Source organism: Chelonoidis abingdonii, chromosome 11 (genome assembly GCF_003597395.2).
Source record: "Chelonoidis abingdonii isolate Lonesome George chromosome 11, CheloAbing_2.0, whole genome shotgun sequence".
NCBI lineage: Eukaryota > Metazoa > Chordata > Testudines > Testudinidae > Chelonoidis > Chelonoidis abingdonii.
Genome location: NC_133779.1, coordinates 3,232,224 through 3,259,854, shown reverse-complemented (window position 1 = coordinate 3,259,854; position 27,631 = coordinate 3,232,224). Strand labels below are relative to the sequence as shown.

The window sequence follows — 27,631 nt, the reverse complement described above, 5'->3', positions numbered from 1 at the left end:
ACTGAAAGGATAGGCATGTCAAATACTTGAAACGAGAGCCCGATTTCTGCCATCCTACCTCATACAATTCCTACTTTTTATTAAATTGTTTTAAATATTGGCGCAAGGTTGTAGGCAGGGAAAACAAAATTAAATTCCACTCATTTAGCGACCCAACAAATAGCACACCCCCTAACTGGCATCAAAACAAATGGTCTGCCTTGATTACTGTACATACATTTTGGCAAACGAGAAAACCTCCTATATCTTAGGATAGACAACCCTTAAACTTACTGACAGATGCAAGGTTTTTGTCTGCCTACTCTACTTACTTGTCTAAAACATGGAGAGCTTTTAAGCAGGCCCAGAATGACTACATGTCCTCTGAGGGCTTCTTCTCTATCTCATCAACTACCCTGATACATAATCAACTACTTCACTATGCATAATTGATAAACCTGATCCCTCACCCTGCCAGCACACACACAGCAGACTCTTCTAGTACCTCACGTCCCATCCCCTTCACTTACCCCTCCTCCAACCCCCCGTACTCGTTTCTCAATCTCCCTCAATCACCTCTCTGCCCAGCTGCCCCCTCCAGTCTCAACATGCGCCCATACATGCCCCCAGCTCCCCCTGCTACACACCCCACCCTCACTCTCCCTTCCTCTCAATGTCCACTTCCCTCCTGAAGGTGCCCTTTGCCCAGCCCCACACACGCCCATGCGCCAGTACAAATTGTACTTCGTCTTGCCAATCCGCCAAAACGTGTCCACAAACACCACATGTGTGGGCTCTACGTGCACACCACAGCTCCCCTCCCATGCCTTCATACCCCTCATTCACTAAGCCCTCAGCTGCCCCTCCTCTCTCACCCCTCCCAGCCCCCAAAACCCACCACTCCCTCAAGCTCCCCTCTCCCGACACTTGATCCCCTTCCCCAGCCCATCCTCTCTCGCACCCCTCCGCGCTTTCATCCCCTCCCCAAAACCCTCAGCTCCCCTCCTCGCTCCCCTCCCCAGCCCTAATCCCCCACTATACCCTCTAGTCCTCTTTCAGCCCTCTCCCACCTTATCCTCCCCAGCCCCCCATTCCCCTCCTCCCCCTTCCCAGCCTCAAAACCCCCACACCCTCTCAGCTTCCTCCTCTCTCACCCCTCCACAGCCCCAACAACATCCACACTCCCCTCAGCCCCCCTCTTTCGCCTCTCCCCACTTTGAGTCCCTTCCCAGCCCCCATCCCCCACCCAACCCTCAGCCTCCCCCTCCCCCCTTCCTCACCCCTCCGATCCCCCCCCATCCCTCTCCCCACTGTGCCTCCCAGCCCCCACATGCCTCTCCTCAGCCCATCTCACCCCAGCTCCCCATTCACCCCCACCATGCCTTCTCCCCAACTGTGCCCCCCTCCCAACCCCCATTCTCCCTCTCCCAGCCCATCCACCCCTCCCCTCTCCCCAACTTGTCCCCCATCCTCACTCCCCCAGCTCCCCCATCTCACCCCACATGCCTGTCCCCCAACTGGCCCCATCCCAACCCCCCAGCTCCCCCATCTCACCCCCACATGCCCTGTCTCCCACCCCTGCCCCCACCACACACACCTGCTCTCGGGTGGGGGCGGGGGCTCGCGCGCTGTCTCCCCCCAGCTCCTGGTCACTCCGCCGCCGCAGCCACCATATTAGGAACCAGCCAACATCCGGGGACACACACCCCCTTCCTTTGCTCTGCCCCGTTCCCCCAGCAACAGGGACCGCCTCCTGAGAGGCGGAGGAGGAAAACCCGCCCCGCCTCCCATTCTCCACCTCTGATTGGCCAGAACCGATGCCGCTCTGCGGGCACTGCCCACTCGGAGGAGGAGGAAGAGAGAGCTCGCGTTGTTGTGCGTTCTGATTGGCTGGAGCAGAGGCTGATTGATGGGAGTAGGAAAAGGGGCGAGGCTTCTCTTAAAGGGGACGTCGCCGCAGTCTGTGGCGTGTGGGTTCAGCCCGGGAAGAGGGAATGGGCATGGAGGCGTGGGGGGTGGCTCCTATTGACCTTTCCCAGACTGCCACGGGGGGGAGGGGTCATCTTGTGATAGCAGTGCCACCATTTTGAGCATGTGATGTTGCCATGGCACCCTAAGCACGTCCTCAGAGCAAGACAGGGTGTCATGACGTTGTGCTCTGAGGTCATCACCAAAAGGCATGACATCATCCAGCCACAGGGGGCTGTCACCATGGCGCACGATGATTCTTCCGCTGAGGTCATTTGACCCCACCCGAACATCATCTTGGAAATGTGGCGTGGTGGCTTGGCACTACCGCATCACCTGGGGTCCTGAAGTCACTTGGTCCGGCTGCAACGTGACACCATGCTGCAAGAGGACATCATGAGACGAAGACCCGGCATCGCTTGGTCCCGTCGTTGCACCATGATACGTCCTCATGAGGTGAGATATGAGACCCTGAGGTTGCAAACCCGTGTGGCGTTCTCGCAGTATTTGACCAGGAGTCCTGAATCCCAGTCACCACCCTCCTCCAGTCAATTGACAACACTCCTTCCCAGCGGCACACAGAGAACCCAGGTGTCCTGCAGTCTAGAGGTTAGAGGAGGGAATTGGAGTCTGGATGTGTGGCCTTGGTCAAGTAATTTCACCGGCCCGTGCCTCAGTTTCCCCTTCTGTGGGGATAATACCTACTTCCCAGGTGGGTCATGAGGCTGATTGGGTGAAGGGAAAGTCACGATCCAAAGGGCACTGCCACCTGGGCTGTATTTAGGACCAACACAGCCGGCACTGCCCCTGAGAACCCAGCCATTCCTAGCAACTGTTCCTGCCAGCAATCAGCCTTAGCCGACTTGCTATAATAAGCACTTTGACAGTGCAAGGCAAAGAATGAGCCACCCATATGGCAGCTAATAATAGTCATCGGCTTGTCACTGGAGTTAATTCAGTGCCAGCCTGGCAGCCCTGACAAGCGACAGCCCCTGCTTAATCACAGAGCAGGTACTGTGCGGCCTGGGTCCTGGAGGGACTCTGTCTAGCAGAGAAGAAGATGGGGCTGTATGGGCATCCAGGCAACCTAGCACAACGGGGTCCTGGGTCTCAACTGGGGTGCCAAGAGGGTCCCATAATACAAATAAATAATCAAATTATATAGGTGCCTTATACCATAAATAAATGAGCTGCAAAATGGCTAGTGGGGGGGGGAGGCGGGGAGCCAAGACTCCTGGGTTCTATACCCAGCTCTGGGAAAGGAATAGGGCCTAGCTATTAGAGTGGGGGGCGGGGGGACTGAGGATCTGGGTTCTGTTCTCTCTAGGAGGCAGTGAGGTCTGGTAGTTAGAAAGGGGCTTACAGGTCAGGCTGATTAAAAGAATGGGGAGGGAGTATTGCAAGGCAGGATGCCTGGGTTCCATACCCATCTCCACTGCTGACTTGTGGAAGATCAGTTCCCCTCTCTGTGCCTCAATTTCCCCATCTGCAAAATCAGAGTGGGTTTTTTTGCAGGGGAGGGAGGGTGATAAATTAGACCCACCACTGGCAAGTGCTTTGAGATCACAGGATACAAAGAGCTGGGTAAGTAACACTAGTTATTAATTATTATTACGCACTGACTAGTTATACTCTAGTCAGTGCATCTGAAGAAGTGGGCTTTTTACCTATGAAAGCTTATGCCCAAATAAATCTGTTAGTCTTCAAGGTGCCACCGGACTCCTCGTTGTTTTTGTGGATACCAACTAACACGGCTACCCCCTGATACTAGTTATAATGGGGATCATCCACCCCACCCCCCGCCCACATGCCCCACTGGACATATTGCACAGCTGTTTTTAGCAAGAAAACCCTACAGCAACAGAGTCCCAAAGCCCCCTGCCTGGGGCACACTGCCCATGCCTCTCTCCTACGTGTGCGTGGGTCACTGCCAACTCTCTGCCAACCTTTGCGCCTTCGTTGGCAGCCAGATTCCAAAGTCTTGGGGCTTTTGCAGATGAATTTCCTGGGCTCCGTAAGGTCGCTCTGAGATGCTCAGCAGCAGAGAAATTCCGCCCCCATGTGGAGAATCTAGCGCAGGGGTCAGCAGCCTTTCAGAAGTGCTGCGCCAAGTCTTCATTTATTCACTCTGATTTAAGGTTTCGTGTGCCACTCATACGTTGTAACGTTTTTAGAAGGTCTCTTTCTATAAGTCTATAATATAGAACTAAACTATTGTTGTACATAAAGTAAATAAGGGGTTTAAAATGTTTAAGAAGCTTCATTCAAAATTAAATTAAAATGCAGAACCCCCTGGACCGGTGGCCAGGACCCAGGCAGTGTGAGCACCACTGAAAATCAGCTCACGTGCCACCTTCAGCGCACAGGCCATAGGTTGCCTACCCCTGACCTAGCAATAGCTGGCATTAGTGCTGGTGAAAGTGCCCTGGAGACTGGAGGTCCTGGGTTTAGCCTTAGGACAGGAGACAGCGGTAGCATCATCCAGCACATCTTAGCTGGTGATGGAGTCCGCCTCGCAGCCCGGATGGGAACAGCACACGTCACTGGGGTCTATAGCGGGGTCACTGCATAAAGGCCTGTGTTATGTAGATCAGTGGGGGCCCAAACTTTTTCATGCCCTTTTGGGTTCACCTCTCTTAACATGACCCCCCCATCCCAGTCCCACATCGAGCCTTGCTTCCCCTAATCCCCAGGAAAGAGTTGCCACCGCAGCCCAGGGCAGGCAGGGCACAGGGACGGCGGCGGCAGTGGCACAGGCTCCCCATCCCCATGCTGGAGTTTCCTGCCAGCTTATGGGGGCGGGAGGGGCCTCGTTTCAGCACCGCCAGGCCTTGGACACTGCTCTCAGCAGCAGGGACCAGCTTCTCCCGACCAGCTCTGTGTGGCTCCTACCCTACTGGGAACAGAAGCTGGCTCGGAGCACGGAGCCAACCCTAGCCCAGGCTTCCGCCTCCTCCCGGCTGCTTCAGAGGAAGGTGCAGGAGACCTTTCCCCACCCAGTGGACAATTCTGGAGTCACCTGCAGCCAGGGGAAGTCCCCTCCTGACCCCGATAGTTAGAGGGCTGCTCACGCCCTGAAGTATGAGGGTTTATAGCCCTGGCAAAACCTAACCAAAAGCTCTAGGAATACTTTCCTAATTTGTCCTGTTCATCCGGGCCCCATGTGCTAACGAGCTCAAAGGATCCCATGGAAAGGCAGAATTGAAGCCCAGCTCTTGTACTCAACTCTCTGGGGAAATTGGCAACCTGAAGAATTTTGGGGGCCTTAGCTAGGAAGGCGCCTCTCTTGTACTGCCTAAGCAGAGTGTTCGCTCCTCTTCCCAGCTCTCTGCCAGAGACAGGCAAACCAAGCCCTGGTGGTCTGCAGACCTTGCAGTAATGAATTTGCTTGTATTCTGCCGAGGTACACGTACAGCCATGCAACCCTCCCATCTAACTGATTTGATGTTGGGGCCATTCTGTACTCAGCTGCCTCATTCAGGGATTATGAACCAGAAGGGGCCAGTCTAACCTCTTGCATAACCCAGGCCATCGGACTTCCCTGAATTAATTTGTTTGGACTAGAGCCTACCTAGGGATATTTTTTAAAGTGCAGCATAACGCTGGCGAGCTGGGTTCTCAGTCAAGATGCCCGCTCGCTCTTTGAATCCCGCTAAACTCTTGGCCTCCAGGAAATCATGTGACAGTGAGTTCCACCGCCTAACGGGTGAAAAAGGCATACGCACTGAGGTTTTCTTTTCCCCAGGGGTGCTGCACCCCTGCTCCGTCCTGAGGCCCCGCCCTCACCCCGCCTCTTCCCACCCCTGTTCTGCCCCTTCCCTGAGACCCCCACCCACTTGCTGCTCTCTGCCGTCCCCCAAACCCCTCTCCCAGCTAATCAGCGGTGCTGCCAAACAGCTGTGACTGGGGCGGGCTCAGCACCCACTATTTTTTTTCCCCCTTATTCATCTCCAAGGTGAGAAGTCCCACTCTTTCAGTCTCTCTTAATAGGAGCCAGTAGCTTAAAACGGTTAACGCGGACTAGTGACCTTTACACTGTTATCAAAGCCCAGACAGGAGACTGAACTCCTTCGTCGTCCGAGTTCTGAGCTGCCTTAGCACAGAGGAGCCCCAGTCACAGAGCCCATCGCGCTAGGCACTGTACGACACCGAACAAAAAGATGGTCCCTGCTCCAAAACGGCTGACAAGCCCCGTACAGGAGAAGAGGTGGGAGGCAGGGAGACAGTCTTGGTCAGTGAGGTGGGCAGGAACTCACGGCCACCACTGTTAGTGTGGGGAAAGAACGAACTCTCCCCACGGCTCTCCGCAAAGGGCAGCAGAAATCTGGCCTAGCATTGGCCCACCCCCGACTGTGGCAACGATCTAGGAGGAATCTGGGAGCCAGCAGGCTCTCTGACCGGCCCACAGAGGAGAAATGCTACAGCAGCGTCTATCTCACACCCTTGGCGCAGGGCACTATGTATCCGTAATCAGAAAACTTAGGCAAAATACCCAAGATAAGTAGCTCCTCTGCTCTTGGGCGATAGCTCCTAGAGACACTTCCCCCCTACACACACACCCCTCGCAGCCAGAGACTCCTGGAAATTCTCCCTGTGCCAGCCACCTATCTGGGAGACACCATAAAACCGGACTGCCTGCCTGCCATCCGTCCCCTCAACTGAGCCCTTGCTGCCCAGGTGCTCCTCAGGCCATCACTTGACCTCTACCCCCCCAGCTTCAGCAGCTGATCAGTGCACCTCCCCTTAAAGGGGCCAGTGACAGAGCTGAAGTCTTCTCTCTGTGACTCAAGGATTTGGAGGGGGCGCCTCCTGATTTACACCGGAGAAGCATCTGGCCCTAAAACACTCAAGGCACCAAAGGCAAATCAAGCGGCGTCTGAAGGAGACGGGCATCGTACACTTTTTGAGCTTGATTTTGTTGCGTTAATTTCCAGACCATCAGTATAAAAGACCCAGCATGTGGCTCGAAGCATTAAGGATCATAGAAGGAACCTCAGAGATGTACCATGGGCCTCGCTTGAAGGCGAAAGGCAAATCTAGCCCCATCGCTTGCCGCCTTGCAGCTCCGTGTGGGCTTATTGCATTACAGGAACCACCAGCAGGGGAAAAGGCCTGGTACCGAGCGTCAGCTCATGGAGGAAAGAACAAATAAGAAAAGAAAAACCATCAGATCCCGGCACCCCTTCCCCTCCCTCCCCCCGCCACAGTTTGAGGGCTAGAAAGATTCAAGAGGCCGAGATGCCTCAGGCAAAATCTGGAGAACATTTTAACTCTATGGGTTTTTTTGGTAAGAGGCAGAATGGGCCAGCGGACTGAACAAAGGACTGAGAGTCAGGATGCCTGGGTTCTATTCCTGACATCATAGGGGTGAGGGGTGGATCTAGTGGTTAGAACAGGGGGGCTGGGAATCAGGATCCCTGGGATCTGTTCCTGCCTCTTGGAGGGGAGGGGAGGGGAGGGGAGTGGTTAGAGCAGGGGGCTGGGCATCAGGACTCCTGGGTTCTATTCCTGACATCATAGAGGTGAAGGGTGGATCTAGTGGTTAGAACAGAGGGGCTGGGAATCAGGATTCCTGGTGTCTGTTCCTGCCTCTTGGCAGAGAGTGGGGTGTAATGGTTAGAGCGGGGGGGCTGGGCATCAGGACTCCTGGGTTCTATTCCTGACTCTGAGAGAGGAATGGGGTCTAGTGATTAGGGCAGGGAAGACTGGAAGGCAAGACCCCTACATCTATGATTTTGGTCATGGTTCTTCCTTTCTCTGTGCCTCAGTTTCCCTTGCCAAAAACTGGGAATACACAGACACAACCCCACCCGTATAAAGTGCTCCGAGACCTAATATACCCAGTTGCAGCAAAGCGCTTTTTCACCATCATAAAGACCCAGCAGCAGGTTTTCCCCAGCTGCAGGGGCAGGCGTGTCCTTCCAGTGCCATAAATCAGGGACTGCAAGAACAGCCTTTGGATTTGATCAGATTCGTTTGTAGCCCCGCAGGGAGCTCTGCCTCCAGCCAGATAACGAGGATTTCAGGGTGTCCTGGGGACGCAGTCCCTCTGGTCAACTCAGGGCTGGATGCCTGCTGCCAGGCTAATGCCAAGCTTTGGGGCCGTGCAACTCCTTGATAAGCCAGATCCCGTCCACGACTTTCCCGTCCTGAAAGACAAAACCAGGACTCGGGTTCAGGGGTGGCTCCAGGGGACGTTTCCCCACTGCTCAGAACCCAGATGAGCTTCATGGTGAGCCTCAGAACCCAGGGCAGGTCTATGGCAACGTGTCGGGAATGGGGACGGGAGGGATGGATTGGGACCACAAAGGGGCAACATTCACACTGGTGGTAGCCGTGGGATTGCAGTATATCGCTAGGGGCATGAAGATGTGCCTCATCCCCCCAGATCTCTAGAGCTATTTCTCCTCCCACATTCTGGATTCCCTTAAACCCTTCCCCCGCACCTCCCCCCTTGATCTGAAGCACCGATTAAGGATTCATATGAAGTTGATGATCACGTTTCTAACGAAGGAAACATCCACATATAGCAAACCTCAGCTACCCGGATTTGGGTTTACTCCTAATGCTGGGAGGGGAGTGGGGTCTAGCAATTAGAGCAGGGAAGGCTGGAAATCAAGATCCTGAGGGTTTGAACTCAAGGTGAGGCTGCTTTAGAGAGAGGTGGGGAGAACTCTGGGAGGTTCCAATCCAGATTCCATGGCTCAGGCCCGTTTCCAGTGTGAACCCACCGAAGGAGAAGGACCAGAACAGCAGGGATCTGCCTGGCTTCCCGCCACACAGAAGCCAGATTCCCAACAGCCTTCGGCAGTGCCGGCACCTCCTCCCAGCTCTCCTTCCTGCTCTACTCACTAGACCCCACTCCCCTCCCTGCTTTTCCCCTCTATCTGCTTGGAGCTGGACAAGCTCAATTGCTTCCCGTGCCTTTCTCCAGAGCCACCCAGCTCCAGACTTTTCCCACCCTGGGCTGGAGGAGAGTTCAGGACTGCTTTACCCCAGGGTTTCCCTTCTCTGCTACTGCCTCATGGTGACACCCCATGGGTGCCAGCTAAGATTCAGGGAGAGGTTGCTATGGTGGGAGCTGTCCAGGTGGTGACACTGGACAGGGTGTATGCAGACAGCTGGGTGCAACTGGGAGCAATCGGGGTGGGGGGGACAGTGGGTAGAGCTGGGGGATGGGGGGCTTGGGAGTCAGGACTCGTGGGTCCTCTCCCCAGTTGTGGAAGGGAAGTGATTTCTAATGGTTAGAGCAGAGGGGTGCTGGGTTATATCCTTGGTTCTGGAAGGGGAGTGGTGTCTAGTGGTTAGAGCGGGGGGGCGGGCCTGGGAGACAGGATGCCTGGCTTTGGAAGGGAAGTGGGCTCCAGTGGTTAGAGCAGGCAGGGCTGAGAGTCAGAACGTCTGGGTTCTGTCCTTGGTTCTGGAAGGGGAGTGGGGTCTAGTGGTTAATGTTCAGTGCCCCGATACCCCTGCAGTGGGTCCACTGCACAGTCCAATGCACATTGAGCCTGCCTAGGCAGGGATCGGACCAGGCAGGGCGGGGTGGGCGTTGGAGGGGTCCATCCGCCTGCCGTGCCATACCTGGTCATCGGACACTTGCTCCAGCCAGATGTGGCTGCGGTTGACGATTTGCAGGCGCGTGTAGCCGTAGTCCTCGATGCGCAGGGCGCTCCACTCCCGTGGGTTGGGGACAAACGAATCTAGCCTCTCCTTACAGCCCTGTGTGAGGAGTGGGGCAGAACCCACTGCATGACCATGGCGGGGGGGTGGGGCTTCTTCTTAGCTTCCTTCCCAGCTAAACTCCTCAGCCCCACCTTCACTGTATATCAATCCTTCCACCCCCTACCCCTTTCAAGGCAGGGCGGCCTAGCAGATGAAGCATTTGATGGACAGCCCGGTGCCGTTGAGCGAATCACTGCCCTGCCTGTGCCTCAGTTTCCCTCTTCTTAGCCTGCTCCCAGCTTTACATCTCCTCCCCCGATCCCTCCATCTTCTCATGGAGCCTCTTACACTCACTGGCCCCCCCACTCCATCCATCCCCTGGTCAGCTGGGGCCCAATCCTGCCCCACCCCCACGCAGCAGGACTGTCCTAGGACAGGATCAGGCCCAGCTCCGCTCCTCGTACTCTTGCCCTTAAACTAATCCCTCCAACAGGCCTCTGAATTAGGCCCCATCCCGGAAGTGCCCGCACTGAGTTTCAGTGGGATCCGAGGGCACTCAGCACCACTCGGGAGGTATCTGGAGCTTAACAGGATCAGACCCTTAAACCGCGGGCAGACACACCCGGCCCCACGGCCGTCAGCGGTAGGCGTCACCATTGACTTGCAAGGCAAGCGGAGGTGGGCCCCTGGTGGCTGGCATCAGCCCGTGGTGCTGGGCGCGCTTCCAGGCTTGGGCCCCAGCTGTCACTTACGGCCGATCCGGTGATGACATGGACGGGCGCCCGGGGGTTGGTGTAGGGCGATTTGGTGCTGCCATTATAGACCTGCAGCGGGGGGAGGCAGACGGAGTCATTTCAGACTCAGATCTCGGACTCAATCCCCCAACCAGGCCGGACAGTGACCCTGGAGAGACCCCTAAACCCCCTGCTCAGGAGTCACCTGGTAGTTGTAGACAGGCCACAGCCTCTCGTAGGAGTGTTCATGGGCCCACAGCTCTAGGTCGACACCTGGTGAAGAGAGGACCGCACCGGCTCAGGACTGGCCACTGGATCTTAGACCCATGGCCGGACTGGGGGCCGAGGCGTGCTCTGCCCTGGGGCCCTGTCCCCAGCTGAGCCGGCCCTTTAAGAGATTGGGTGTGACCCGAGTGAATCGCGGAGGAGTCCAGGCAGGAGACGGGCAAAGAAACACTCATTGCCCCAACATGCTGCCATCAGAATCTGTCTCTCTTCAAGGACACGTGGCCGGGATCATATACCAACCGGGAGACCCGCCGGGCTTCGTATTAGGCCGTACTGTGCGTATGGACAGTGCAGAAAGAATGAGCGAGGTGGGCTGGGAACAGGCGCGAAAAGGAGTTACCCAAGCCGGTACCTAAACCCAGCTGGCCCTAGAGAAAGTAACACTGAGCCACCCGCTTTCCTGGGCCTGCGGGGTAAACTGAGCCAGGCCAGACCTCAGAGGGCAATGAAAAACATAACCAAAGCCATCAAGCTAAACGAGCAGGTGGGGAGGGGGGCAGGCCGCTTAACCAGCCCGGCGGGGGACGGAGCCTGCGTCCCCAGGAATCCTTCACGGTACTGGAAGCAGAGACACTGGGAGATCGAAGCAGAAAAGTCCTTTGGGGGCGTCCGTCACCCGGGGCCAGAGCTGAGAAAGGTGCCGGGGAGCCGAAGTCCCTGGGCCGTGTGCTCTGTCGCTGACATCTGGGAGCATCCAGGGAGAGGGACTGGGCCCAGCAGGGGAGACTCTGGGAGGCTGGGGTCTCCCTGCATCAGAACCCAGGCTGGCTCATCCCCACGGCTGCTGGGGGCAGGGCTCTGGGCCAGGGCTGCCTGACACAGAGGGCCCCAGGGGGTGACAGAAGCCCGTCCTGGTTGGCGTGAGCCCCCAAAGCACCTCGGTGCCACCCCCACTTCCTCCTGTCACCCCGGGGCTCCAGCTGACAGCCCCAGCATACGTCCTGCAGGGGGGAGCGTCCCATGTTCCCCACGAGGGGGCGGCGCTGGAGGAGGCTGGAGGGATGGGGAGCGAGGGGCAACGGGTACCGTATTTATAGAACAGGTCCTCCAGGCCATACTGATGTTGGGGGAGCCCTCGGCGAATCTGAGGGGAAAGACAGCGGGCGGGAGGGAATCAGCAGCTGGAAGGGGCCCTGGCGGGTTGCCCCACACTCTCTGCTAAGGCCTTCCAGCGAGGTCCCCCTCCACCACGTAGAGCGGCCTCCCTGGATCAGTCTGCCGGTCCCCACTGGGCTCCCCGCATGCCTCCCTCTCCCCGCTGGGTGCAAGAGCATCCTCTCCTCTCCTCTGCAGTGCCCCCCCACACACTCACGATGCTCTCGTGCTTCGTGCAGTCGTCGAGGTCATTGTTGGAGCAGTACATGGGCCGGTGCCCCATGGTGATGATCCACGGGTGTCGCCGGCGCCGATCCGGCCGTGTGGCCTCCTGCAGCCAAGGGGGAGAGAGAGAGTCTGTGAGCAAGACAGTCTGGGCAGGTGGGCAGCCAGGCGGGCTAGGGGTTGTGGGGGGTGTATCTACCTGTAGGTCTCTCTCTAGCCATTGGTACTGCTCCTGGACAAGGTGGCGGCCATAGTTCAGGTAGAAATACACCTCGGTGGAGAAGGAGATGATGTGGGCAGGGCCAATGTCCCAGCTGGGGGACAGAGAAGCAGAATCATATGGTGACAAGGGAGGGAGGTCAAAGGACAAGCCCTGTGCTATGCTGGGGGAAACTGAGGCACACGATGGGGGGCATAGGATGCCCCTTAAAACATACAGTGAGTGAATAGCAGCAACAGAACCCAGGAGGCCTGGCTCCCAATCCCCCCTGCTCCTGTCTCAGGGCTGGGGATAGAATCCAGGAGTCCTGGCTCCCCCTTGCACTCCCCCCACACTTTAACCATTAGACTCCACTGTCCTCCAGGGCTGAGGATAAAATTCAGGAGTCCAGCCTCCCTGCTCTAACCACTAGGATCCCCTCCTCTCCCCTCCCAGAGGTGGGATAGAACCCAGGCGTCCTGGCTCCCAGCCCCCCCAGCTCTAACCACTAGACCCCACTCCCCTCCCAGAGCTGAGATAGAACCCAGGAGTCCTGCCTCCCAGCCCCCCAGCTCTAACCACTAGACCTCACTCCCCTCCCAGGGCTGGGGATAGAACCCAGGAGTCCTGCCTCCTAGCCCCCCCAGCTCTAACCACTAGACATCACTCCCCTCCCAGGGCTGGGGATAGAACGCAGATGTCCTGGCTCCCAGCCCCCTCCAGCTCTAAGCACTAGATCCCACTCCCCTCCCAGAGCTGGGATAGTACCCAGGCGCCCTCCAACCACCCCCTGCCCCCTCTAACCAAGTATGGCCAGGCCCAGAGAGTCTTATCCCCCTGCTCCTCTGCCAGGGTTGGGCACCTGGGGCTGGAACACTGCCCCCTGGGGGCGAGGCGGGGTGCTCACCTGTACCACAGGCCCTCGGTGTAACCAGGCATGCTGAATCGGGCACGGTAGTTGGAGAAGTTGCTGGGGGAGGGAAGAACAATTAGGGGCTGCAGGGGGGGGGGGCGGGGGAGATTTAACCCTCCCAATTCCCAACCCGGCATCTCAAGCATCCCTAATGCACCCCTCACCCTGGCCTCGAGGCTGCCACTCCTAGTCCCTCCCCGGGCAGCAGATAGAGACACCTCCAGCTCCGCCACCTCTTCCCCTGCCCCAGCTGTCACGCCCATAGGCCCCCTGTGCGAGATCCGCCCCCCCCCGCACTCACTATTTCTCCTCGTGGTTCCCTGGGCACGTCATATATGGCACCGACGCAGCGACGGGCTCGATCTTGCGCATGAAGGTGTCTCCAACCATGGCGTTACACTGCAGCCCAGAGACAGTCGCATCAGCCGAGGTGCCCGGGAACACTGCGCCCTCGGAGCACATTTACACGCCTGAGGGCTGTGCGTACCCCGGGGGGCTGTCGGGCCACGTGAATGGAAGTGGGTGGGCAGATCTGTGCGCCAGGGCATGCATTGGGGGTGGAGTGGACGGAGGCCAACCCACCTGCCATTGTTCCTTCAATTCCCATCGCAGGCTACACCCTCCCTGGCACATCCCAAAGCAGCTCCAATCTCCCATGGGCCTGGGCTCATAATACCAGCCTCCGTGTGCGGGTATCAAACCCGCCCCTGCCACATGCCAGCCTCTGCAGCTGGGTTAGCTCCAGGGCTGGAGCAGGTTTGTGAACCACACTGAGTTCATGAGGCCGGCAGGGGAGAGATACCCACACAGGCCGGGTGGGGACGCACACAGGTGGACATGCATGCATGGGGGTCCAAGCATCTCTGCTAGAAACCCTTGGAGCTGAGCACATAGCCCCTCCTCCCAGGGGATCCCTCCCAGCGTTGGCCCTAGATCGCCACCGCAGAGATGCTAGGAAGTGGAGACAACCCCCCGAACATAGAGGGGAGCAGGATGAGCCGCAGCCGGAGGAGAAGGGAAGGTGCAGGAGACAGCGTGGATACAGAATTTACCTGGTCCATGTCATAGGCAAAATCCCCTGGGAAAGACAAGAGGATCACAATGAATTGGCTGCTCTGCCCTGGGGGCAGGGGGCAGCCTGGGGGGGGATTTTACCCAGATTGGGAGTTACCCCCCAGTTTTAAGACGACGGTGCTGGCTTGATGTCCTCTGAATCCTGCCCTAATCTCTGGAGAGAGGAGGGGTGCTCTCTAGGGCGGAGAGGTGAGTCCAGTCCTTGGCTGAGGTCCCCAGTGAGGGGGCAGTTAGAGTCCCTGGCATCCTAGGAGCTGGACACAGACCCAGCGAGTTCATTCCAGGGGGCACCAACGGGGTCGTGAGGTGGGGATACTGTCCATCATTCCTGACATGGTGGGATGGGAGCTGGTGCCCCCGAGAGGAAAAAGGCCCCGTGTCCCATTCCCTGCCCCCTGAGCCAGCCAGTCCCTGCCCTGGGGCTGGATCACCAGCACCCCCTAGAGGGAAAAGGCCTCGTGTCCCATTCCCCACCCCGAGCCCGTCCCTTCTCCAGCCCCGATCCCAGGACCTGGGGGTTGCACGGTGTGACACCGACCTACGTGCAGGATCACGTCGTACATGCGCTGCTGCGTGTCACGCTGGAGCCTGGGCAGGGACTGGGGGTTGACGTTCCCCATGTCGCCGAAGACAGCGAGGCGCGGGCTCCAGTCGGTGCCATTCTGCAGAGCCCGGAAGCTGTAGGGCCGGCTCCAGCCCAGCGGGCTCCCGCAGCGATAAGCTACAGGGGAAAAGCAGGGAGAGACTCAGATGCCTGTAGGGTGAGCAGATAGCAAGTGTGAAAAAATCACACGGAGCTGGGGGGGAGTAATAGGAGCCTATATAAGAAAAAGACCCAAAGATCGGGACTGTCCCTATAAAATCAGGACATCGAGTCACTGTAGACATCTGCCGTGTGTGTGTGCGCGCACGCGCCCCTGCTGCATGTGTGTGTGTGTGTGTGTGTGCACGCGCGCCCCTGCTGGATGTGCGTGTGTGTGTGTGTGTGCACGCGCGCCCCTGCTGGATGTGCGTGTGTGTGTGTGTGTGCACGCGCGCCCCTGCTGGATGTGGGATGTGTGTGTGGCGTGCGCGGGCGCGCGCCCTGCGTGGATGTGTGTGTGTGTGTGGTGTGGCGCCGCCGCGCCGCGCACCCTGCTGGGTGGTGTGTGTGTGTGTTGCGGCGCGGCGGGGCGCCCTGCTTGGTGTGTGTGTGTCGTTGTGTGTGCAGCGCGCGCCCCTGCCTGGATGTGGTGGGTGCGTGCGCGCTGAGCGGGCGCCCGGGCTTGCTGGAATGTGTGTGTGCGTGCGCGGCGCAGCAGAGCCGGCCTGCTGGATGTGTGTGTGTTGTGTGCGCCGCGCAGGCGCTGTTTGCGGCCCCTGCTGGATTTTGTGATGTGTGTGTGCGCGCGCGCGCGCGCGCCCCTAGTCTGTGTGTGTGTGTGTGTGTGCGCGCGTGCGCGCGCCCCTGCTGGATGTGTGTGTGTGTGTGTGCGCGCCCCTGCTGGATGTGTGTGTGTGTGTGTGTGTGTGTGTGCGCGCCCCTGCTGGATGTGTGTGTGTGTGTACGCGCCCCTGCTGGAGGAGACGAGCCTTGCTCTGTGTGTGTGTGTGTGCACGCCCCTGCTGGATGTGTGTGCGCGCCCCTGCTGGATGTGTGTGTGTGTGTGCGCGCCCCTGCTGGAGGAGCTGAGCCCTGCTCTGTGTGTGTTCACACGTGATTGCACAGAGAGCTGAGTTTGCACGGCCAGGGGCTGTGTGCACGTGGATCTGACTGGCTGGAGGCTGGAAGGGGCATGTGTGTGGGTGTGTGAGAGAGAGAGATTGGGGAGTGTACATGGCTGGGTGCTCGGGGTGGGGGTGTATTTGGACCCAATGCAGATTTGGACCTGGTGATGGTGGATATTGCTGGTGACACTGGGCTTGTGTGTGTGCCCCACCTCTCAGTGCGTGTGCACGTGGCTGGGCATGTGCATGTGTCAGGGCACATATGAGTGTGACAAGGCATCAGGGAGTGTGGCAGGGTATCTGGGTGCCCCCCCATCGGTGCATGTCCCCAGGTCTCCCCTTCCCATTGTTCGCTAGCCCTACCCCCCTGTCTCTGTCCCTCAGTTTGGTGCCCAGTGCCAGGAGAGGTGCCGCGGCCGGGCCCCCGCTCACCGTAGCGCTGCCCAGGGGCCAGGCCCTGCAGGGTGACCCGATGGATGAACATGCTGCGGCGCAACCACCCGCCGTCCACGAACCGGCTGGCGTGGCCCTTGGCGGAGGAGGTGAAGGCCCTGCTCCGCTCGGGGCCGAACTCCACAATGGAGCCAGCTGGGTCAAAGGTCGTCCAGGTGACGGTCATGGCGGTGGGGTCGCCTGCCAGGGTTAAAACAGCCTGGTGAGCACTCAGAGCCCGAGTCCTCCCTGGAACACCGGCCCGCTCCCCCCACCAGTTCTGTCTAGGTGCTACGAGGGCCAATTCCACACAGAGCCGGTTCCATCCACTCCTACCCCGCCCCAGCACCATCCTCTGCCTCCAACCCGCCAGATGGGCCTATGGCCAGGCCTGGAACCCGCCCTTGGTTTCCAAGGAGCTGGATCTGCCTGGGAAACTGATTCAACCTTCCCTCATCTCACCAACACCCTGGAACTGAGGCAGGGAAGTCTTTGCAGGGGGCTGGGAAACTGAGGCACAGAGAGGGGTAGGGACTCACTTGAAGCCAGACAAAGGGGTCATTCCCTGAGCTGGGAAAGACCCCAGGAGTCCTGGCTCCCAGCCCTTCCCTGCTCTAACCACTCAACCCCACTCCCTTCCCAGAGCTGGTTTAGAACCCAGGAATCCCAGCTCCCAATCCCCCCCTGCTCTAACCACTAGACCCCACTCCCCTCCCAAAGCTGGGGACCCCGGGCCCAATGATATAAACATTAATAACCCCGTGGAGCTGGGCTCTCAGTCTTTTCCCACCCCGAGGTCCCCCAGCCAGGAGACGGGGTCCCGACAGACTCACCTGGGTAGGAGAGATGCACTTGCTCGGGTTGGGTGCGTTTCGTGCCCTGGCACTGCAGCCAGGGGAGCACCAGGCAGAACAGCCAGAGCCAGCCGTGCGGCTCCATCCTCCTCCTGCTCTTCCCGGCTGTGTGGGAGAGGGACAGGGAAACGAAAGCTGTGGGGCGCTGGCCTGTGAGTGGGTCAGATCCTCCCATGGTCCTGAGTCAGCGCCACGCAGCTCTGATTTCCGCAGCCTGATATGTGAGCAGTGAGGCCAGGCAGCTCCTGGGGGGCAAATTCCTAGAGTTATGGGGGCCCGGATCTTGGGGGGCCCAGCTGGAGGGCTAGGAACAGGGGTAAGGGGGAGCTGGGTCTGGGGGTCTCCCAGTGGGGAGGCTAAGAGGAAGTCCCAGGGGAGCCAGCTCTGGGGCTCCCTGATGGGGTGTATGAGGAACAGACACGTCCCTTATGGTGGATCCCTGTAGAGATAGCCAACACACCCCACCCCAGAGGCAGCTGCATCTCAGCACCAGGCGAGGGATGCTGGAAAAACAGCCCCTGCACCCTCAGAAAGGGGAGCAGAGGGGATACAGTTTCTTGGAGAGGGGATGGAGGTCCCTGTGCCCAGGGCCATGGGACAGCAAGCAAAATTCCCCCTCCCACCTCCAGCCCCAGGCCAACACCAGCTGCCCCTCCCCTGCCAGTTGCTCCTAGCTGTGCCGCTCCGCACCATGCTGACCCACCAAGACAGGCAGCCCAGAGTCTTGCTCCTGGGTGAACCCGAGAGCAGAGGCAGAAAAACAGGCACACCCTGTTGCCCAAGCTGCCACTCACGCCAGCCGTCCCGCCCCCCAACTCTACCCAGAACCCCAATTAGTTAGGGGCTCGGGCGGTGCCAATGGACAACCTTGCAAACAGATGACCTGTACAACCACAGAGCAAGTAGTGCCAGGGAGATACCACCCGTACTGCCCACTGCCCTGGCATTAAAGCCCCAGCTCCCTTAGCCATGGGGTGATGGGAGAACCTAGTGAGGCCCAAGAAATCAGTCATTGGAGAAGCACTGAGGGATGGATCCACCTCAAGGATTCCACACAGGAGGTGACGGGCGCAATCAGGCAGAGATGTTGGCTTGACCTGACCGGCTGGGTTATCCAGAGGCCGGTGTTGCAACATTAGAGCAGGTCACGAGATGGAGGGAAATGGGGAAGGAAGATCTAGTGCTTCTTAGGTCAGGCGCTGTGTTAGAGCATGGGGGGAAATGAGGCAGGACTCCTGGGTTCTCTCCACAGCTCTGGAAGGGGAGTGGGATCTAGTGGTTAGAGTGGGAGGAGTGGGCTGGAAATCAGGACTCCCGGGTTCCATCTCTAGCTTTGGGAGCTTTCTACCCCACTGTGGCATTCCCATGCAGGGCAGCAGCTGGACCGCCGATGCCTCGGGGCAGGGCCCAGCTCCAGGCCTGTGCTCTGCAATTTGCTGGGCACCAGTTTCCGTGCTGACATCATCAGTCCTTCCCTGGCTGCTATCAGCCACCCACCCCACCCCGCCCCGAGGGAGGTGGTTCAGTTTCATTGACCCCGTTTGTGCAGGTGGGGAAACTGAGGCACAGCACGTAGGAAGGGACTTGCCCAATGTCACGTGGGGAGTCTGTGAGACACCAGGAAATAGAACCCAGCCCTCAGAGATCAATAACACTGACCTACTTTAATCACTAGAACCCCACTCCCCTCCCTTCCCTGAGCTGGGGAGAGAACCCAGAAGTCCTGGCTCCCATGCCCCCCTGTTCTAATCACTAGACCCCACTTCCCTCCCGGAGCTAGGGAAAGTACTCAGAAGTCCTGGTTCCCAGCCCCCTGCTCTAACCACTAGATCCCACTAGACCCCACTCCCCTCACAGAGCTGGGGTAGAACCCAGGAGTCCTGGCTCCCAGCCCCCGCGTGCTCTAACCACTGGCTCACACACCCCTTCCCGGCCAGAGGTCTCCCTAGCCCCGCACTCGCATTTACCTCGCTCCGCAGCCCCCCGCGCGGCCAAGGCTCCCCCGCTGCCCTCCCAGGGCTGAGTCCGGCCAGCTCGATGCACGCACTGGGCTCCCTCCGCAGCCCAACCAGCGGGTGCTGCGGGACAGGGGCGGAAGGACGTCAGGTCGCAGGAAGCACCGAGTGGCGAGCTGGTGGCAGCCGGCCAGTCCGGCCTGGGACCGGGGTGGGGGCCCAGGCTGCCAGCTGGCAAAGGCCCCACACCGGAAAAGAAGCTGGGATAGTGAAGGGGGTGAAAAACAAGGCGGGGGGAACCTCAGGACTCCTGGGTTCTCTCCCCATCTCCAGGAGAGCAGGGGGGTCTAGAGGTTGGAGCCTGGGGGGGTTCCCACAGAGGCCAATGCCGGGGATGGGGGGAGACCAGCTGGAAGAACAGCGTGCGGGGCAGGAGGGGCACTGAGGAGTGTGTACGCGGGGGCGACGCCGATCTACACCAGCTGGCGACCAGAACCGGTGTCAGACCCTGCAGCGGGGCTGAGCGGGGAACGCGGAGCGGGGGGCGTTTCCCGCAGCCTGTTTCAGGCGCCCCCTGGCTTGCAAGTGGGGGAATCCGGTGCTCGTTCGCAGCCGTGTAAACGAGGCCGGGGCGGCTCCAAGGCGGGGCTGGGATCACATGAGCGGATGCGGCGAGGAGTGGTAACGGCCTGAGCGAGCCAGGCCGCCCTGCGGACATGGGGCAGGGGGAGAGCCGGGCCCCCCCGGCCCCGCTGGACCTGAACCCGCTCCCGGACGAGCTGCTGGCGCTGATCCTGAGCTGGGTCCCGGGCCGCGCCCTGGTGACCCGCTGCCGGCTGGTGTGTCGCCGCTGGCGGGACCTCATCGACGGGCCCACGGTCTGGCGGCTGCAGGGCGAGAGGCGGCCGGGCTTGGGGGCCACCCTGGCGGCCGCCCGCCTCTGCCCCCCGCCGCGGTGGAGCCGGATCTGCCTCCTGGAGCCCTTCGGGCGCAACCTGCTCCGGAACCCCTGCGGGCAGGGTGGGTGCCGGCCCCGGGGGCGTCGGAGAGGGATGGGGGGATTGTGGGGGGCGGTGGGAATCCAGGGCCGGAGGGGGGTCACCATAAGATTGTCCACAGTGGGTCAGACCCTTGGTCCATCTCTGCCAGTGTCCTGTCTTCAGACAGCGGCCAGTGGCAGGTGTGGGGGTGAGGGGATTGGAGGGGGGGACCAGGTGGGAGAGCAGGAGGTAAATGGGGAGCATTGAGGAGTGTGTATGTGGGGAGGGGCACCAGGGAGAGCGTGGGCTGAGGGGGGGCCAAGGGAGAGGGAGCACCAGAGTGGGGGAAGGGGTGATGAGAGGGCACTGGGGCAAAAGGTCTGGCAGGGGTGTCAGGAAAGGGGGGGAGTCTCCCTCTTCCCCAGCAACCTCCCTTGAGAGGGGGTGGGATAGCTCAGTGGTTTGAGCACTGGCCTGCTAAACCCAGGGTTGTGAGTTCAATACTTGAGGGGGCCACTTAGGGATCTGGGGCAAAATCTAGTGATGCCCTGCAAAATCTAGTGAAGGCAGGAGCCTGGACTCAATGACCTTTCAAGGTCCCTTCCAGTTCTAGGAAATTAGTATATCTCCAATTATTATTATTAACCCACTCCTCCCCCTCCCCTGGGAATGGGTGCTCACCCGGGCAGCGTCCCACACCCCATAAACCAGCTCCCACCACACCTCATCCCCCTTCTTGACGCATCCTCTTCCCGCAGATCAATTCTGTCACTGGCAGGTGGAGCGTGGCGGCCATGGCTGGCAGGTGGAAGAGAACCGCTGCCCAGTCGAGGGCGCCCCGGCCCAGACCTGCTTCGTCTCATCCTTTGAGTGAGTCTGTCCCCATGGCCTTCCCGTTTGCCCACCACCTTCCTCGTGCGGCAGAAAGCTACCCATCCTCCAAAGGCCAGACCGGTCCTGATCTAGCATGTGCCCCTATGAATCTAGAGTCACTCGGATCGACCCAGCATAAATGAGACCCAGAGGGGCCAGGCCTGAGTCTGCCCTGCACCTTGTACCGTATTATACCAAATATATATAAACACCAGTAAATCCGGAGTGGCTCTGGATTTAGGCCAGGGATACGCTACATATATCTGCCAGCCCAGATCTGTTGGTCAGGCGTTGGGAAGAGAGTTGTGCTACCCAGTGTGAATTCAGTTATACAGTATGGTGCATTGTTACTCGGAGAGGGTGGTTTTATCTGCCAACAGGGTATCCTGGGATTCTTATACCGGCAAAGGGCTCCTACTGCAGACATGGTCTAAGGGTGTGTCTACACTGGCAAGTTTCTGTGCCACAAGTTATTCCACGGTTATTAAAGCGCTGGAATTAAACTGCTGTGGTGTGTCGACACTGTGCTCCTTGTGATGCTGGACCACATCCACATTAGCAGAACTTGCAAGGGCAAAGACAGCAGTGCACTGTGGGTAGCTATCCCACTGTGCAACTGGCCGCAGGGCGCTTTGGGAAGGGTTTGCAGTGCCTCATGGGCAGGCACAATGTCGCATGATGCAGGTTTCCCAATCCCATTGTTCCATGGGCAACCTACTACAGTGCCAGCTGCTTTTCAACTGAACTGGGGGGGGTGGGGGGTGTGTATGGAGGGGGAGAGAGGCAGTTTGGGTTGGGGGACAGAGAGGGTGCCAGCATGCTGTCTTCTAAGTTCAAACAGTGGCAGGAAGCAACCAGTCCTGAGGCAGGGGAAGGGGGAAACCCTGGGATGTCATTTGAGGGATTATGGGACAGCTCTGGAAGCCAATTACAGCGCAATAGGAATCAAGTGTGTACACTGGCAATAGAGCGCTGGAGCCTCTGCGCAAACAGCCTTACGACTCTCGTCTAGGTGGGTTTTTTGCAGCGCTGCAACTGCGGAGTTTCTGCTCACAAAGTGGCTTGGCAGTGTGTACACGTCTGCAGTTTGAGCACAAAAAGCTGCTTCACTGCGCAGAAACTTGACAGTGTAGACAAGCCCTAAGTAAATCTGGAGTCGCTTCTGTGGAGTCGCTTCCGATTTGCCGCGGTATAACCAAGATCAGATGCAGGCCCTGACTCTGTGCTGCCCTTGTGTCATTGTGAGACACACACTCTACCCAGCTGTTGGTATCGACCCAAGGTGTCTGGCAGGTAAGAACTGGGAACGGCGTCGCTCCAGGTTTATGAGGACTTCTCTGCACTGCTGATTTGCCCCGATTCCAGCCCCGGGCATAGCTGCCCCGGCAAACTCCTATAGCAGATGTTGTTATTTGCACTGGAGGAGCTGACCCCATGAGTTCAAGTCATGGCTTATGGCAGCTTTGCCTGTCTACGCAGGGAGCTGTACTGGGGGAGTGCCTGGAGGCATGAACACCTGAGCTCTGTTCCTGGCTCTGCTGTGTGACCTTGAGGAAAAACTACTTCCTCTGTCCATGCCTCGGTTGTGCTGGGCGCAGCTCAGAGGATAAAAGTGGCCCTGATCTCAGTTAGGTGCTATTGCTATATCTCATTAGGGTTTCCTTTTCCCCTCTGTAGCTGGTGCGTCAAATCACAGCTCGTAGATCTTCTAAAGGAGGGGTTGTGGGAAGAACTGCTGGATACCTACCAACCGGAAATCTACATCTCTGATTGGTAAGTTTTGCCGTCTTCTCCCTAGAGGCCTGAATTGTGACCTGCTGAAAGAAATGGATTTGTGTCTTTGCTGCTGATTTCTGATGACTAAAATAAGACCTCTGTGGGTTTGGGGTTGTTTAGGGGTGGTTGTTTTTTTAAGCCTTAAAAATATCAAGCCTGTTGAACCTGGAGGACCCAGAGATGTGGGTTGGGAGCCCTCTTAGCTCTTAATTAAAGCATTGACAACGGTTGGATTTTTAATAGTGAGTTTCTCCCGCCCAACTGTTGGTCAGCAGCTTGCGTCAAATGCATGTCACAGGTCGTGTCCGTTTTCGGATTTGCTGCCTGGGATTGTGGACAGGCTTCCCTGAAGTTGCTGGGCTAGACAAGGCCAGCGGGTGAGGATGTTACAGTGCTTGGAGCTAAGATGCTGGTGCAATCCCCTGATTGATGGGGACCAAAAAGCCGGTGGTGCTGCATGAGTTGGATTCGGCTGTGTGTGTTCCCAAGATTTCTGTTACATTCTACGTTCAGGGGGCTGTGTCCTGTCTCCCTCTTGCTGCCCCCCCGAGGTTCCTTGTTCCCCAAGGTCTGTTCGCGTCCCGCAGGTGGGGCGCCCGGCAAGACTGTGGCTGTGAATACTCCATCTGCGTCAAGCTCCTGGCTGCTAACAGAAGTACTGTAATCGCTGAATTCCAGGCCAACCCTGATCCCATACAACAGTGGAACGACCAGCAGTATCACCAGGTGAGCCAGCTCTGTTGCCAGCTCTCTGGGCACATTTAGGGACTGGGAGTCAGGACCCCTGGGTTCTAGAACCGTCTCAGACACTGGGTTGACTTTGGGCAAGTCACTTCCCCTCCCTGTGCCTCAGTTTCCCTGTGAAAGGGGGACCAAGTAGGGTGACCAGATGTCCCAGTTGTATATGGACAGTCCCGATATTTGGGGCTTTGTCTAATATAGGCGCCTATTACCCTCCACCCCCTGTCCTAATTTTTCATACTCGCTGTCTGGTCACCCTGATACCAAGCTCTATTGTAAAGCACTTGGAGATCTACCATTGAAAAGCGGTAGGGGTGAAGTGGGCGTAATTTGTAAAATTATGTATGTTTTAACATGGAGGAGTGGAGCTGGCAGAGAGAGGAATAAAACACGGGTCTTCTGACATCCAGTACTCTATCCACTAGCCCACCGCAGGCAGCAGATGGCTAGGGTTAGCGGGTGCTTAGCCACCCCCCCCCCCCAAAAAAAAAAAAGAAGCTAGTCCTGCCTGCCCGACTCAGCAGGCAAAGCTCTGCATCCAGCTGCACCAGGGCTAGAAAGGAGGCAGGAATGGCTCCACTTGTGCATGGACACTCGTGTGACATGACGCTCTAGAGGGCTCCTCCGAATTCTGCAAGCGGCTGGAGCCGGGCCCAGACTTCTGGGACAGGAGTCACCACCAGTGCTCCCTCTAATTTTTCCCACTCATGTGCGGAATGAATTTTGTTATGTGAATTGTGTTACTATGTAAATCACTGGTCAGGAAGACTCGATTTAATCATGGATTTCTATATAAAAGTGCATTCATGTTGGTTGTTATAACCTTAATACATATTTCTCACAACTCGGGGATAGATGGGACCCAGACTGGATCTCTTTTATGGCCTGCTGCCAATATAGGTTTTCCCTTCTAGTGGGAGAATGGTATGGTCGATCTCAAATCAATGAAGGCTACACTCAGAAAGACCTCAAGACTTCTGGAATATGCTGCGCAAACAGTTTTGCTTTTGTTTCTACTGCCTGTCCCTCCCTTCTCACATTTATCTCCAGACTTCTCCTTGTCCAGATCTATTCTGCCTCCAACAGTCTTCTATTCACTGAACTTTTTGAAATTTTGCACTTTTAGAGAGAGTTAAGGGACTGACTGTGTGTACACCAACGTGCAGAGGGACAATAGGGTTGAGGTTTGTTATTTCTCACGTCTATATAATTTATTTATTTATTTATTTAAAAACAGTTTTGCCGTTAACAAGCATGTTATCTCTGGAGACACAAATCCACAGTTAGAGAACTGCAAAACTAAGCATCTCTGAGGGTATCTTCTAGACTGAGCTCTGAGTCCCATTGGGTAGATAGAAAGATTAACCTAAATAATCTGTGCAGAAGCCCGTGGAACCCGATAAGATTGGGTCCCTAATCCATAAACTATTGGAACTTACTTACAAAACTTTTCTTCAACATTACATGAATATATTGTCTCATCCGATAGAATTAGAATTTATAATCCCTGTTCCATGATGAGAGATCTCTGAGCTGTAATGTCTTAATTAAAATGATATTTAGATATGTTTTTTCCCATCAAAAAGCATTTTCTCAAAAAAACTGATTTTCAATTTTTTTTTAAATAATTGATTTTTTTCCACCCTGGTTATGTGCACCCCGGTGGAGGTGATGTGTGGGAGGGGGCTCAGGGCTGAGGCAGAGGGTTGGGATGCAGGGGTATGAGGGCATTGGCTGAGGTTTTGAACTCAGGGGTGGGGCTGGAGATGAGGGGTCAGGGCTGGGAAAGGAGGTTGGTGTGCAGGGGGTGAGGGCTGTGGTTGGGGGGTTGAGCTCTGGGATGGGGCCGGGGATGTGGGGTTTGGGGTGCAGGAGGGTGCTCTGGGCCTATGGCAGGGAGAGAGGGCCCCCCGCAGCTCTCTTTCCCCGCAGCAGCACTTGGGCTGTGAGGAGACAGGCTCCTCTCCCTGCAGCAGCAGCTCTGGCACTGGGGCCGCAGGCTAGACACCCAGCCCACTGCCACGGGAGATCCAGGCTGGGGCTGGGACACATCTCTCCCTGGCTGAGGCAGGTCCCAGCCAGCTGGGTTCCCTGAGCCCCTGCACAGCGCTAAATAGACTGCGGCGCAGCCAGGCACCTTACAGGAAACATAGGCCACCACTTGAGGGCAGGCCTGCTCTCCAACCCCCCTTTTGCTGTACAGGAGCTATTCCGTTTTGCCCAGCCCCTGCCCTGCAGGAATATCTTCACCAGTAGTGTAGCCCCTACTTCCTCTCTCTGGAGCACATGGATTTGTGACAGGATCCAGAGATCAATTTGGGTTCCTTTTCCTTCCCTCCCAGGTGTCCTACCGGTTCAGGCAGTATGGCCATGGAGTCCGGTATGTGCATTTCCTCCACAAAGGGAAGGACACACATTTCTGGGCAGGACACTACGGCGCACGGATCACCAACTCCACAGTCATGGTGAAGCTCAGCTGAAAGCCAGTAGCGGGTCTCCACAAATGTCTCACGTGAGCCGGAATGATGATCTCCAATTGCCTCTGTGAGCTCCTCTCCCATCCTAGAACAAATCAGGGGGATGCATCTACTTGAAATTAATACGCCCTTTTGCTTGAGGAGCTTCTTCGGTCCATTCTTTCTAGCCAGCCTCATCCCACAAAAGAGTACCTTGGCGAATCCTTAGGTTCCTAGTGCCTGACTTTGATCAGTATGAATCTGCCCCTGGACAGCAGAAGCAACAAGACTTTAAAGATGGAAACAATTGGGCTGGTGCCTCTATTTGGGAGGCGTTGGGATTGTGTCATCAGAGCATGAAGGGGTTAAAAAAATAGTTGTTTAGGGTGGGGGGTTTTTTAACCACCACAATGAGGAATTTTCAGATGGTCTCTGCCACGTTTCTGTTAGGAAGCTGCAGAGAGGTGGGTTGGAAGCTCGCTGCGTGTTCTGTTAATGGAAGAGTTTTCTGCCAGCTGATGCCTGTGGTGGTGCCTGTCTGTGTAACCAGATTCACAGGTGAGCAAAATATACCCTCCTGCCCCCCGTGCTAATTAGATTGCATGGTTCTGGGGAAGGGGGTTAGAACCCAGCTCCTGCACGGTTCGGGTAGTGCAGTGCTCACGAGAATCCCATACAGGGCAGCCCTTGGACAAATGTAAATAGCCGCTTGTTGATTGTCCAGGAGTTTATGGGGAACGTAACATTCAGGTCTGTTCTCACTGCACTCGGATTGCAGCAAAGCCAGGCCTGGTAGACACTCAGGCCTTTTGCTGACGTAAACCAAGGGTCAGCTTCTGAAGTAACTGACTGGTATGTAAATCTGGAAAGACTCCAGTGGAGTGACTCCAGATTCATCCAGGTCTACGTGAGACCAGAACCGGGGCCTAGCAGTGCTTTGGTGCAGTTCACTCCCCATTTTGGTGGGCGATGTGGGCATAAGGCAAAGTCCACTCTTGTACTAATGCAGGATCACGGGGCATGGGCAGGGGGTTATAGGCGGAGCCACAGAGCCCACTCCCAGCAGGGGTTGATGGGCAAGACCTTTCTAGGGGACTGGGGTGTAATTTCTGCCACGTGGCCCAGCGACGGCCTTCAGTGTCTCAGCTGGTCCTGCGTGCAGTCATCAGAATGGGTCTTAGCCCTGCTAGTAAAGACAGGCCAGAACTGATTGAGTTAGGAATGAGGCCTGCTGACTCCAGTGGACTTAGGCCTGATTTACACCAGAGAGAAGGAGAAAGGAGCTAGGGTAGCTATTCAGTCCTAAGGCTGAGCAACCTCCCAGCCCATTCCCTTGGTGCGCAGAGAGCCGAGATGGATGGTGGCCCTTTGGGCCAGGCTGTTTAAAATGATCCCACGGGCTTGGGCTGAAATCCAGTAGGTTAGTTACTGAGAAAGCTAATGGGTTTCCTGTTGGCCTGAATTGTTTTTATTAATAAAAGGGCACGGAAGGTTTGAGCTGGTCCCCCACCAGAAAAGAGGGGCCACGGAATGTATTAGCTGGTCAGTTTCACAGGGCTGTCCTCAAAGGGAGTCGGTGAAAATGATACAACTGTAGGAATGACCCCGGGCCCACAGGCCTGGGTGCCCCTTTAATTGGGGCATTTTGTTCTTGCTTGCAAGCTGGGCACACCCGCTTTGCTTATCGCAGGAACTTGGCCTTCCTCCATCCTCCCCCCTT

At 57.3% G+C, this 27,631-nt stretch overlaps 4 protein-coding genes across 6 annotated transcripts in view; 2 read left to right on the top strand and 2 right to left on the bottom strand.

Moving 5' to 3' along the window:
* The window catches only part of PAK4 (p21 (RAC1) activated kinase 4), a 107,001-nt gene extending 105,328 nt beyond the window's left edge, over positions 1 to 1,673 (bottom strand). For 2 of the 3 annotated variants that reach the window (XM_032776260.2, XM_075070632.1), the window contains exon 1: positions 1,577 to 1,673. The gene's annotated coding sequence lies outside the window, so the exon portion shown is untranslated. Of the gene's footprint in view, positions 1 to 1,570 lie in introns of all 3 variants that reach the window. The other variant, XM_075070633.1, reaches the window with a different exon arrangement.
* Positions 1 to 27,631, top strand: part of SIRT2 (sirtuin 2) — a 256,350-nt gene that overhangs the window by 110,394 nt on the left and 118,325 nt on the right. The gene's annotated exons all lie outside the window — the stretch shown is intronic.
* On the bottom strand, positions 6,830 to 19,219 carry ACP7 (acid phosphatase 7, tartrate resistant (putative)). Its single transcript, XM_032776266.2, has 14 exons — positions 19,098 to 19,219; positions 17,110 to 17,375; positions 16,277 to 16,477; positions 14,676 to 14,858; positions 14,116 to 14,141; positions 13,365 to 13,462; positions 13,058 to 13,120; positions 12,151 to 12,265; positions 11,944 to 12,057; positions 11,658 to 11,715; positions 10,549 to 10,616; positions 10,362 to 10,433; positions 9,529 to 9,666; positions 6,830 to 8,096 (listed from the first exon to the last, which is right to left on the bottom strand). Exons 2-14 carry the CDS (start codon positions 17,303 to 17,305, stop codon positions 8,031 to 8,033), a joined length of 1,398 nt encoding a protein of 465 aa, XP_032632157.1. The 5' UTR covers positions 17,306 to 17,375; positions 19,098 to 19,219; the 3' UTR covers positions 6,830 to 8,030.
* The window catches only part of SARS2 (seryl-tRNA synthetase 2, mitochondrial), a 56,175-nt gene continuing 48,279 nt past the window's right edge, over positions 19,736 to 27,631 (top strand). Inside the window, exons 1-5 of the mRNA XM_032776269.2 lie at positions 19,736 to 20,105; positions 20,824 to 20,935; positions 22,616 to 22,711; positions 23,302 to 23,440; positions 25,798 to 25,930. Of these exons, the coding sequence (XP_032632160.2) occupies positions 19,802 to 20,105; positions 20,824 to 20,935; positions 22,616 to 22,711; positions 23,302 to 23,440; positions 25,798 to 25,930 (784 nt within the window). The 5' untranslated portion in view covers positions 19,736 to 19,801. The remainder of the gene's footprint in view (positions 20,106 to 20,823; positions 20,936 to 22,615; positions 22,712 to 23,301; positions 23,441 to 25,797; positions 25,931 to 27,631) is intronic.